Genomic DNA, 14,948 nt, shown 5'->3' with positions numbered 1-14,948 from the left:
TGGACTGACCCTCATATAGAGACAGAGTCCTGACCCTCATATACAGAGTCCTGGACTGACCCTCATATAGAGACAGAGACAGAGTCCTGGACTGACCCTCATATAGAGACAGAGACAGAGTCCTGGACTGACCCTCATATAGAGACAGAGACTGACCCTCATATAGAGACAGAGACAGAGTCCTGGACTGACCCTCATATAGAGACAGAGTCCTGGACTGACCCTCATATAGAGACAGAGTCCTGGACTGACAGAGTCCTCACCCTATAGAGACAGAGTCCTGGACTGACCCTCATAGAGAGACAGAGTCCTGGACTGACCCTCATATAGAGACAGAGACAGAGTCCTGGACTGACCCTCATATAGAGACAGAGACAGAGTCCTGGACTGACCCTCATATAGAGACAGAGACAGAGTCCTGGACTGACCCTCATATAGAGACAGAGTCCTGGACTGACCCTCATATAGAGACAGAGACAGAGTCCTGGACTGACCCTCATATAGAGACAGAGACAGAGTCCTGGACTGACCCTCATATAGAGACAGAGACCTGGACTCCTGGACTGACCCTCTGACCCTCATATAGACAGAGACAGAGTCCTGGACTGACCCTCATATAGAGACAGAGTCCTGGACTGACCCTCATATAGAGACAGAGACCCTCATATAGAGACAGAGACAGAGTCCTGGACTGACCCTCATATAGAGACAGAGTCCTGGACTGACCCTCATATAGAGACAGAGTCCTGGACTGACCCTCATATAGAGACAGAGTCCTGGACTGACCCTCATATAGAGACAGAGACAGAGTCCTGGACTGACCCTCATATAGAGACAGAGTCCTGGACTGACCCTCATATAGAGACAGAGACAGAGTCCTGGACTGACCCTCATATAGAGACAGAGTCCTGGACTGACCCTCATATAGAGACAGAGACAGAGTCCTGGACTGACCCTCATATAGAGACAGAGACAGAGTCCTGGACTGACCCTCATATAGAGACAGAGTCCTGGACTGACCCTCATATAGAGACAGAGTCCTGGACTGACCCTCATATAGAGACAGAGTCCTGGACTGACCCTCATATAGAGACAGAGTCCTGGACTGACCCTCATATAGAGACAGAGTCCTGGACTGACCCTCATATAGAGACAGAGTCCTGGACTGACCCTCATATAGAGACAGAGTCCTGGACAGAGAGACAGAGACCTGGACTGACCCTCATATAGAGACAGAGTCCTGGACTGACCCTCATATAGAGACAGAGTCCTGGACTGACCCTCATATAGAGACAGAGACAGAGTCCTGGACTGACCCTCATATAGAGACAGAGACAGAGTCCTGGACTGACCCTCATATAGAGACAGAGTCCTGGACTGACCCTCATATAGAGACAGAGACAGAGTCCTGGACTGACCCTCATATAGAGACAGAGTCCTGGACTGACCCTCATATAGAGACAGAGTCCTGGACTGACCCTCATATAGAGACAGAGACAGAGTCCTGGACTGACCCTCATATAGAGACAGAGACAGAGTCCTGGACTGACCCTCATATAGAGACAGAGTCCTGGACTGACCCTGACAGAGTCCTGGACTGAGAGACAGAGTCCTGGACTGACCCTCATATAGAGACAGAGTCCTGGACTGACCCTCATATAGAGACAGAGACAGAGTCCTGGACTGACCCTCATATAGAGACAGAGACAGAGTCCTGGACTGACCCTCATATAGAGACAGAGTCAGAGTCCTGGACTGACCCTCATATAGAGACAGAGTCCTGGACTGACCCTCATATAGAGACAGAGTCCCTGGACTGACCCTCATATAGAGACAGAGACAGAGTCCTGGACTGACCCTCATATAGAGACAGAGTCCTGGACTGACCCTCATATAGAGACAGAGTCCTGGACTGACCCTCATATAGAGACAGAGACAGAGTCCTGGACTGACCCTCATAGAGAGACAGAGTCCTGGACTGACCCTCATATAGAGACAGAGTCCTGGACTGACCCTCATATAGAGACAGAGTCCTGGACTGACCCTCATATAGAGACAGAGACAGAGTCCTGGACTGACCCTCATATAGAGACAGAGTCCTGGACTGACCCTCTGAGACAGAGTCCTGGACTGACCTCATATAGAGACAGAGACAGAGTCCTGGACTGACCCTCATATAGAGACAGAGTCCTGGACTGACCCTCATATAGAGACAGAGTCCCTGGACTGACCCTCATATAGAGACAGAGACAGAGTCCTGGACTGACCCATCATAGAGAGACAGAGACCTGAGTCCTGGACTGACCCTCATATAGAGACAGAGACAGAGTCCTGGACTGACCCTCATATAGAGACAGAGACAGAGTCCTGGACTGACCCTCATATAGAGACAGAGTCCTGGACAGAGACAGAGTCCTGGACTGACCCTCATATAGAGACAGAGACAGAGTCCTGGACTGACCCTCATATAGAGACAGAGACAGAGTCCTGGACTGACCCTCATATAGAGACAGAGTCCTGGACTGACCCTCATATAGAGACAGAGTCCTGGACTGACCCTCATATAGAGACAGAGTCCTGGACTGACCCTCATATAGAGACAGAGACAGAGTCCTGGACTGACCCTCATATAGAGACAGAGACAGAGTCCTGGACTGACCCTCATATAGAGACAGAGTCCTGGACTGACCCTCATATAGAGACAGAGACAGAGTCCTGGACAGACTGACTGACCCTCATATAGAGACAGAGACAGAGTCCTGGACTGACCCTCATACAGAGACAGAGTCCTGGACTGACCCTCATATAGAGACAGAGACAGAGTCCTGGACTGACCCTCATATAGAGACAGAGTCCTGGACTGACCCTCATATAGAGACAGAGACAGAGTCCTGGACTGACCCTCCTGGACTGACCCTAGAGACAGAGACAGAGTCCTGGACTGACCCTCATATAGAGACAGAGTCCTGGACTGACCCTCATATAGAGACAGAGACAGAGTCCTGGACTGACCCTCATATAGAGACAGAGTCCTGGACTGACCCTCATATAGAGACAGAGACAGAGTCCTGGACTGACCCTCATATAGAGACAGAGTCCTGGACTGACCCTCATATAGAGACAGAGTCCTGGACTGACCCTCATATAGAGACAGAGTCCTGGACTGACCCTCATATAGAGACAGAGACAGAGTCCTGGACTGACCCTCATATAGAGACAGAGACAGAGTCCTGGACTGACCCTCATATAGAGACAGAGAGTCAGAGTCCTGGACTGGACTGACCCTCATATAGAGACAGAGACCCTCATATAGAGTCCTGGACTGACCCTCATATAGAGACAGAGTCCTGGACTGACCCTCATATAGAGACAGAGTCCTGGACTGACCCTCATATAGAGACAGAGACAGAGTCCTGGACTCATATAGACCCTCTGACCCTCATATAGAGACAGAGTCCTGGACTGACCCTCATATAGAGACAGAGTCCTGGACTGACCCTCATATAGAGACAGAGACAGAGTCCTGGACTGACCCTCATATAGAGACAGAGTCCTGGACTGACCCTCATAGAGAGACAGAGTCCTGGACTGACCCTCATATAGAGACAGAGACAGAGTCCTGGACTGACCCTCATATAGAGACAGAGACAGAGTCCTGGACTGACCCTCATATAGAGACAGAGACAGAGTCCTGGACTGACCCTCATATAGAGACAGAGACAGAGTCCTGGACTGACCCTCATATAGAGACAGAGTCAGAGTCCTGGACTGACCCTCATATAGAGACAGAGACAGAGTCCTGGACTGACCCTCATACAGAGACAGAGTCCTGGACTGACCCTCATATAGAGACAGAGTCCTGGACAGAGTCCTCCTGGACTGACCCTCATATAGAGACAGACAGAGTCCTGGACTGACCCTCATATAGAGACAGAGACAGAGTCCTGGACTGACCCTCATATAGAGACAGACCCTCATATAGAGACAGAGTCCTGGACTGACCCTCATAGAGAGACAGAGTCCTGGACTGACCCTCATATAGAGACAGAGTCCTGGACTGACCCTCATATAGAGACAGAGACAGAGTCCTGGACTGACCCTCATATAGAGACAGAGTCATACCCTCATAGAGTCCTGGACTGACCCTCATAGAGAGACAGAGTCCTGGACTGACCCTCATAGAGAGACAGAGTCCTGAGACAGAGTCCTGGACAGAGTCCTGGACTGACCCTCATAGAGAGACATAGTCCTGGACTGACCCTCATAGAGAGACAGAGACAGAGTCCTGGACTGACCCTCATATAGAGACAGAGTCCTGGACTGACCCTCATAGAGAGACAGAGTCCTGGACTGACCCTCATAGAGAGACAGAGTCCTGGACTGACCCTCATAGAGAGACAGAGTCCTGGACTGACCCTCATAGAGAGACAGAGACAGAGTCCTGGACTGACCCTCATAGAGAGACAGAGTCCTGGACTGACCCTCATATAGAGACAGAGTCCTGGACTGACCCTCATATAGAGACAGAGTCCTGGACTGACCCTCATATAGAGACAGAGTCCTGGACTGACCCTCATATAGAGACAGACAGAGTCCTGGACTGACCCTCATATAGAGACAGAGTCCTGGACTGACCCTCATATAGAGACAGAGTCCTGGACTGACCCTCATATAGAGACAGAGACAGAGTCCTGGACTGACCCTCATATAGAGACAGAGACAGAGTCCTGGACTGACCCTCATATAGAGACATAGACAGAGACAGAGTCCTGGACTGACCCTCATATAGAGACAGAGACAGAGTCCTGGACTGACCCTCATATAGAGACAGAGTCCTGGACTGACCCTCATATAGAGACAGAGACAGAGTCCTGGACTGACCCTCATATAGAGACAGAGTCCTGGACTGACCCTCATATAGAGACAGAGACAGAGTCCTGGACTGACCCTCATAGAGAGACAGAGACAGAGTCCTGGACTGACCCTCATATAGAGACAGAGTCCTGTGGACTGACCCTCATATAGAGACAGAGTCAGAGTCCTGGACTGACCCTCATATAGAGACAGAGACAGAGTCCTGGACTGACCCTCATATAGAGACAGAGTCCTGGACTGACCCTCATATAGAGACAGAGACAGAGTCCTGGACTGACCCTCATAGAGAGACAGAGACAGAGTCCTGGACTGACCCTCATATAGAGACAGAGACAGAGTCCTGGACTGACCCTCATAGAGAGACAGAGTCCTGGACTGACCCTCATAGAGAGACAGAGTCCTGGACTGACCCTCATAGAGAGACAGAGACAGAGTCCTGGACTGACCCTCATATAGAGACAGAGTCCTGGACTGACCCTCATAGAGAGACAGAGTCCTGGACTGACCCTCATATAGAGACAGAGACAGGGTCCTGGACTGACCCTCATATAGAGACAGAGTCCTGGACTGACCCTCATATAGAGACAGAGACAGAGTCCTGGACTGACCCTCATAGAGAGACAGAGACAGAGTCCTGGACTGACCCTCATATAGAGACAGAGACAGAGTCCTGGACTGACCCTCATAGAGAGACAGAGTCCTGGACTGACCCTCATAGAGAGACAGAGACAGAGTCCTGGACTGACCCTCATATAGAGACAGAGTCCTGGACTGACCCTCATAGAGAGACAGAGTCCTGGACTGACCCTCATAGAGAGACAGAGTCCTGGACTGACCCTCATAGAGAGACAGAGTCCTGGACTGACCCTCATATAGAGACAGAGACAGAGTCCTGGACTGACCCTCATAGAGAGACAGAGACAGAGTCCTGGACTGACCCTCATAGAGAGACAGAGACAGAGTCCTGGACTGACCCTCATAGAGAGACAGAGACAGAGTCCTGGACTGACCCTCATAGAGAGACAGAGGGAAATTAAAATGTGAAAAATAATCTGCTAACTGATCTCTTCCTCTCTTTCACCTCATCTCCTCTACTCTTTCTCCTCCTTGCCTCCTCTCTTTCTCCTCATCTCCTCTGCTCTTTCTCCTCCTTGCCTCCTCTCTTTCACCTCATCTCCTCTACTCTTTCTCCTCCTTGCCTCCTCTCTTTCACCTCATCTCCTCTACTCTTTCTCCTCCTTGCCTCCTCTCTTTCTCCTCATCTCCTCTGCTCTTTCTCCTCCTTGCCTCCTCTCTTTCACCTCATCTCCTCTGCTCTTTCTCATCCTTGCCTCCTCTCTTTCACCTCCTCTTTACTCACATGATCTCTGCTCCTTTTCTCTCCATTTCCTCTCCTCCCCTCCTTCTCCTTCTCTCTCTCCTCTCCTCTCTCTCTTGCTCTTCTCTCCTCTCTAGCTGATAGCAGAGGACTGGCCGTTTGGGGTTCATGTATGCAAGTTGATGCCATTTATCCAGAAGGCTTCAGTTGGAATCACTGTCCTCAGCCTGTGTGCCCTGAGCATCGACAGGTCAGTAACAAACACACACACACACACACAAATGGATGACCGCACATTCACACACATATGGATAGTAAGTGGAGAAAATGTCTCTGTGTGTGTGTGTGTCTAGGTACCATGCGGTGACGTCGTGGAGTAGGGTGAAGAGGATAGGGATCCCTCTGTGGAAGGCTATGCAGGTCACATTCATATGGCTGGTTGCTGTCCTGCTTGCTGTTCCTGAGGCTGTTGCCTTTGACATGATGGAGATGCCTTACAGAGGCAGCAAGCTACGGGTCTGTCTGTTACACCCCCAACAGAACACTGCTTTTATGAAGGTACACACAAACACATTGTATCTTGACTGCCCCCCCTATACAGTATATATGTTCTACCCTGACATTACCCCAATATATCACCCTCTGTTCGACCATGACATTACCCCAATATATCACCCTCTGTTCGACCATGACATTACCCCAATATATCACCCTCTGTTCGACCATGACATTACCCCAATATATCACCCTCTGTTCTACCATGACATTACCCCAATATATCACCCTGTTCTACCATGACATTACCCCAATATGTCACCCTGTTCTACCATCACATTACCCCAATATATCACCCTGTTCTAGCATGACATTACCCAAATATATCACCCTGTTCTACCATGACATTACACCAATATATCACCCTCTGTTCTACCCTGACATTACCCCAATATATCACCCTCTATTCTACCATGACATTGCCCCAATATATCACCCTCTGTTCGACCATGACATTACCCCAATATATCACCCTCTGTTCGACCATGACATTACCCCAATATATCACCCTCTGTTCTACTATCACATTAACCCAATATATCACCCTCTGTTCTACTATCACATTAACTCAATACATTACCCTCAATTCTACCATGAGATTACCCCAATATATCAGCCTGTTCGACCATGAGATGAACCTAATATATCACCCTCTGTTGTACCATGAGATAACCCCAATATATCACCCTCTGTTGTACCATGAGATAACCCCAATATATCACCCTCTGTTCTACCATGACATTACCCCTATATATCACCCTCTGTTCGACCATGACATTACCCCAATATGTCACCCTCTGTTCTACCATGACATTACCCCAATATATCACCCTCTGTTCGAACATGACATTACCCCAATATATCACCCTCTGTTCTACCATGACATTACCCCAATATGTCACCCTGTTCTACCATGACATTACCCCAATATGTCACCCTGTTCTACCATCACATTACCCCAATATATCACCCTGTTCTAGCATGACATTACCCAAATATATCACCCTGTTCTAACATGACATTACCCCAATATATCACCCTCTGTTCTACCATGACATTACCCCAATATATCACCCTCTGTTCTACCATGACATTACCCCAATATGTCACCCTGTTCTACCATGACATTACCCCAATATGTCACCCTGTTCTACTATCACATTAACCCAATATATCACCCTGTTCTACTATCACATTAACCCAATATATCACCCTCTGTTCTACTATCACATTAACCCAATATATCACCCTGTTCTACCATGTCATCACCCCAATATATTACCCTCTGTTCTACCATGACATTACCCCAATATATCACCCTGTTCTACCATGACATTACCCCAATATATCACCCTCTGTTCTACCCTGACATAACCCCAATATATCACCCTCTGTTCTACCATGACATTACCCCAATATATCACCCTCTGTCCTTCCATGACATTACCCCAATATATCACCATGTTCTAGCATGACATTACCCAAATGTATCACCCTGTTCTACCATGACATTACCCCAATATATCACCCTCTGTTCTACCATGACATTACCCCAATATGTCACCCTGTTCTACCATGACATTACCCCAATATATCACCCTCTGTTCTACCATGACATTACCCCAATATGTCACCCTGTTCTACCATCACATTACCCCAATATATCACCCTGTTCTAGCATGACATTACCCAAAAATATCACCCTGTTCTACCATGACATTACCCCAATATGTCACCCTGTTCTACCATGACATTACCCCAATATGTCACCCTCTGCTCTACCATCACATTACCCCAATATGTCACCCTGTTCTACTATCACATTAACCCAATATATCACCCTCTGTTCTAATATCACATTAACCCAATATATAACCCTGTTCTACCATGACATTACCCCAATATATCACCCTCTGTTCTACCATGACATTACCCCAATATATTACCCTGTTCTACCATGACATTACCCCAATATGTCACCCTGTTCTACCATCACATTACCCCAATATATCACCCTGTTCTAGCATGACATTGCCCCAAATATATCACCCTGTTCTACCATGACATTACCCCAATATATCACCCTCTGTTCTACCCTGACATTAACCCAATATATCACCCTCAATTCTACCATGAGATTACCCCAATATATCAGCCTGTTCGACCATGAGATGAACCTAATATATCACCCTCTGTTGTACCATGACATTACCCCAATATATCACCTTCTGTTCGACCATGACATTACCCCAATATGTCACCCTCTGTTCTACCATGACATTACCCCAATATATCACCCTGTTCTACCATGACATTACCCCAATATATCACCCTCTGTTCGACTATGACATTACCCCAATATATCACCCTGTTCTACCATGACATTACCCCAATATGTCACCCTGTTCTACCATCACATTACCCCAATATATCACCCTGTTCTAGCATGACATTACCCAAATATATCACCCTGTTCTACCATGACATTACACCAATATATCACCCTCTGTTCTACCCTGACATTACCCCAATATATCACCCTCTATTCTACCATGACATTGCCCCAATATATCACCCTCTGTTCGACCATGACATTACCCCAATATATCACCCTCTGTTCGACCATGACATTACCCCAATATATCACCCTCTGTTCTACTATCACATTAACCCAATATATCACCCTCTGTTCTACTATCACATTAACTCAATACATTACCCTCAATTCTACCATGAGATTACCCCAATATATCAGCCTGTTCGACCATGAGATGAACCTAATATATCACCCTCTGTTGTACCATGAGATAACCCCAATATATCACCCTCTGTTGTACCATGAGATAACCCCAATATATCACCCTCTGTTCTACCATGACATTACCCCTATATATCACCCTCTGTTCGACCATGACATTACCCCAATATGTCACCCTCTGTTCTACCATGACATTACCCCAATATATCACCCTCTGTTCGAACATGACATTACCCCAATATATCACCCTCTGTTCTACCATGACATTACCCCAATATGTCACCCTGTTCTACCATGACATTACCCCAATATGTCACCCTGTTCTACCATCACATTACCCCAATATATCACCCTGTTCTAGCATGACATTACCCAAATATATCACCCTGTTCTAACATGACATTACCCCAATATATCACCCTCTGTTCTACCATGACATTACCCCAATATATCACCCTCTGTTCTACCATGACATTACCCCAATATGTCACCCTGTTCTACCATGACATTACCCCAATATGTCACCCTGTTCTACTATCACATTAACCCAATATATCACCCTGTTCTACTATCACATTAACCCAATATATCACCCTCTGTTCTACTATCACATTAACCCAATATATCACCCTGTTCTACCATGTCATCACCCCAATATATTACCCTCTGTTCTACCATGACATTACCCCAATATATCACCCTGTTCTACCATGACATTACCCCAATATATCACCCTCTGTTCTACCCTGACATAACCCCAATATATCACCCTCTGTTCTACCATGACATTACCCCAATATATCACCCTCTGTCCTTCCATGACATTACCCCAATATATCACCATGTTCTAGCATGACATTACCCAAATGTATCACCCTGTTCTACCATGACATTACCCCAATATATCACCCTCTGTTCTACCATGACATTACCCCAATATGTCACCCTGTTCTACCATGACATTACCCCAATATATCACCCTCTGTTCTACCATGACATTACCCCAATATGTCACCCTGTTCTACCATCACATTACCCCAATATATCACCCTGTTCTAGCATGACATTACCCAAAAATATCACCCTGTTCTACCATGACATTACCCCAATATGTCACCCTGTTCTACCATGACATTACCCCAATATGTCACCCTCTGCTCTACCATCACATTACCCCAATATGTCACCCTGTTCTACTATCACATTAACCCAATATATCACCCTCTGTTCTAATATCACATTAACCCAATATATAACCCTGTTCTACCATGACATTACCCCAATATATCACCCTCTGTTCTACCATGACATTACCCCAATATATTACCCTGTTCTACCATGACATTACCCCAATATGTCACCCTGTTCTACCATCACATTACCCCAATATATCACCCTGTTCTAGCATGACATTGCCCCAAATATATCACCCTGTTCTACCATGACATTACCCCAATATATCACCCTCTGTTCTACCCTGACATTAACCCAATATATCACCCTCAATTCTACCATGAGATTACCCCAATATATCAGCCTGTTCGACCATGAGATGAACCTAATATATCACCCTCTGTTGTACCATGACATTACCCCAATATATCACCTTCTGTTCGACCATGACATTACCCCAATATGTCACCCTCTGTTCTACCATGACATTACCCCAATATATCACCCTGTTCTACCATGACATTACCCCAATATATCACCCTCTGTTCGACTATGACATTACCCCAATATATCACCCTCTATTCTACCATGACATTATCCCAATATGTCACCCTGTTCTACCATGACATTACCCCAATATGTCACCCTGTTCTACCATCACATTACCCCAATATATCACCCTGTTCTAGCATGACATTACCCAAATATATCACCCTGTTCTACCATGACATTACCCCAATATATCACCCTCTGTTCTACCATGACATTACCCCAATATATCACCCTCTGTTCTACCATGACATTACCCCAATATGTCACCCTGTTCTACCATGACATTACCTAATATGTCACCCTCTGCTCTACCATCACAATGCCCCAATATGTCACCCTCTGTTCTACCATGACATTACCCCAATATGTCACCCTGTTCTACTATCACATTAACCCAATATATCACCCTGTTCTACTATCAGATTAACCCAATATAACACACCCTGTTCTACTATCACATTAACCCAATATATCACCCTGTTCTACCATGTCATCACCCCAATATATTACCCTCTGTTCTACCATGACATTACCCCAATATATCACACTGTTCTACCATGACATTACCCCAATATATCACCCTCTGTTCTACCCTGACATAACACCAATATATCACCCTCTGTTCTACCATGACATTACCCCAATATATCACCCTCTGTCCTTCCATGACATTACCCCAATATGTCACCCTCTGCTCTACCATCACATTACCCCAATATGTCACCCTCTGTTCTACCATGACATTACCCCAATATATCACCCTGTTCTACTATCACATTAACCCAATATATCACCCTCTGTTCTACTATCACATTAACCCAATATATCACCCTCTGTTCGACCATGAGATTACCCCAATATATCACCCTGTTCTACCATGAGATTAACCCAATATATCACCCTCTGTTCTACCATGACATTACCCCAATATATCACCCTCTGTTCGACCATGACATTACCCCAATATATCACCCTCTGTTCTACCATGACATTACACCAATATATCACCCTGTTCTACCGTGACATTACCCCAATATGTCACGCTGTTCTACTATCACATTAACCAAATATATCACCCTCTCCTCTACCAGGACATTTCCCCAATATATCACCATGTTCTAGCATGACATTACCCAAATGTATCACCCTGTTCTACCATGACATTACCCCAATATGTCACCCTGTTCTACCATGACATTACCCCAATATATCACCCTGTTCTACCATGACATTACCCCAATATATCACCCTGTTCTACCATGACATTACCCCAATATATCACCCTCTGTTCTACCATGACATTACCCCAATATGTCACCCTGTTCTACCATGACATTACCCCAATATATCACCCTGTTCTAGCATGACATTACCCCAATATATCACCCTCTGTTCTACCATGACATTACCCCAATATATCACCCTCTGTTCTACCATGACATTACCCCAATATGTCACCCTGTTCTACCATGACATTACCCCAATATGTCACCCTCTGCTCTACCATCACATTACCTCAATATGTCACCCTGTTCTACTATCACATTAACCCAATATATCACCCTCTGTTCTAATATCACATTAACCCAATATATAACCCTGTTCTACCATGTCATCACCCCAATATATTACCCTCTGTTCTACCATGACATTACCCCAATATATCACCCTGTGTTACCATGACATTACCCCAATATATCACCCTCTGTTCTACCATGACATTACCCCAACATATCACCCTCTCTTCTACCATGACATTGCCCCAATATATCACCTTCTGTTCTACCATGACATTACCCCAATATGTCACCCTGTTCTACCATGACATTACCCCAATATGTCACCCTCTGCTCTACCATCACATTACCCCAATATGTCACCCTCTGTTCTTCCATGACATTACCCCAATATGTCACCCTCTGTTCGACCATGAGATTAACCCAATATATCACCCTCTGTTCTACCATGACATTGCCACAATTTGTCACCCTCTGCTCTACCATCACATTACCCCAATATATCACCCTCTGTTCGACCATGACATTACCCCAATATATCACCCTGTTCTACCATGACATTACCCCAATATGTCACCCTGTTCTACCATCACATTACCCCAATATATCACCCTGTTCTACTATCACATTAACCCTATATATCACCCTCTGCTCTACCATGACATTACCCCAATATATCAACATGTTCTAGCATGACATTACACAAATGTATCACCCTGTTCTACCATGACATTACCCCAATATATCACCCTCTGTTCTACCATGACATTACCCCAATATGTCACCCTGTTCTACCATGACATTACCCCAATATATCACCCTCTGTTCTACCATGACATTACCCCAATATGTCACCCTGTTCTACCATCACATTACCCCAATATATCACCCTGTTCTAGCATGACATTACCCAAATATATCACCCTGTTCTACCATGACATTACCCCAATATATCACCCTCTGTTCTACCATGACATTACCCCAATATATCACCCTCTGTTCTACCATGACATTACCCCAATATGTCACCCTGTTCTACCATGACATTACCCCAATATGTCACCCTCTGCTCTACCATCACATTACCCCAATATGTCACCCTGTTCTACTATCACATTAACCCAATATATCACCCTCTGTTCTAATATCACATTAACCCAATATATAAGCCTGTTCTACCATGACATTACCCCAATATATCACCCTGTTTTACCATGACATTACCCCAATATATCACCCTCTGTTCTACCCTGACATTACCCCAATATTACACCCTCTCTTCTACCATGACATTACCCCAATATATCACCCTCTGTTCTACCATGACATTACCCCAATATGTCACCCTCTGCTCTACCATCACATTACCCCAATATGTCACCTTCTGTTCTACCATGACATTACCCCAATATGTCACCCTGTTCTACTATCACATTAACCCAATATATCACCCTGTTCTACTATCACATTAACCCAATATATCACCCTCTGTTCTACTATCACATTAACCCAATATATCACCCTCTGTTCGACCATGATATTACCCCAATATATCACCCTGTTCTACCATGACATTACCCCAATATGTCACCCTGTTCTACCATCACATTACCCCAATATATCACCCTGTTCTAGCATGACATTACCCCAATATATCACCCTCTGTTCTACCATGACATTGCCCCAATATGTCACCCTCTGTTCTACCATGACATTGCCACAATATGTCACCCTCTGCTCTACCATCACATTACCCCAATATATCACCCTGTTCTACCATGACATTACCCCAATATGTCACCCTGTTCTACCATCACATTACCCCAATATATCACCCTGTTCTACTATCACATTAACCCTATATATCACCCTCTGCTCTACCATGACATTACCCCAATATATCACCATGTTCTAGCATGACATTACACAAATGTATCACCCTGTTCTACCATGACATTACCCCAATATATCACCCTCTGCTCTACCATGACATTACCCCAATATGTCACCCTGTTCTACCATGACATTACCCCAATATATCACCCTCTGTTCTACCATGACATTACCCCAATATGTCACCCTGTTCTACCATCACATTACCCCAATATATCACCCTGTTCTAGCATGACAGTACCCAAATATATCACCCTGTTCTACCATGACATTACCCCAATATATCACCCTCTGTTCTACCATGACA

At 45.5% G+C, this 14,948-nt stretch overlaps 1 protein-coding gene across 1 annotated transcript in view; it reads left to right on the top strand.

The window, feature by feature from the left end:
* Nucleotides 1-14,948, top strand: part of LOC135526820 (endothelin receptor type B-like) — a 129,798-nt gene that overhangs the window by 72,174 nt on the left and 42,676 nt on the right. The window contains exons 4-5 of the mRNA XM_064955495.1: nt 6,331-6,443; nt 6,547-6,751. Coding sequence (XP_064811567.1) covers nt 6,331-6,443; nt 6,547-6,751 — 318 coding nt within the window. The remainder of the gene's footprint in view (nt 1-6,330; nt 6,444-6,546; nt 6,752-14,948) is intronic.

This window comes from Oncorhynchus masou, chromosome 32 (genome assembly GCF_036934945.1).
Source record: "Oncorhynchus masou masou isolate Uvic2021 chromosome 32, UVic_Omas_1.1, whole genome shotgun sequence".
NCBI lineage: Eukaryota > Metazoa > Chordata > Actinopteri > Salmoniformes > Salmonidae > Oncorhynchus > Oncorhynchus masou.
Note: the sequence above shows the minus strand (reverse complement) of the source record. Positions and strands in the feature narration are given on the sequence as shown.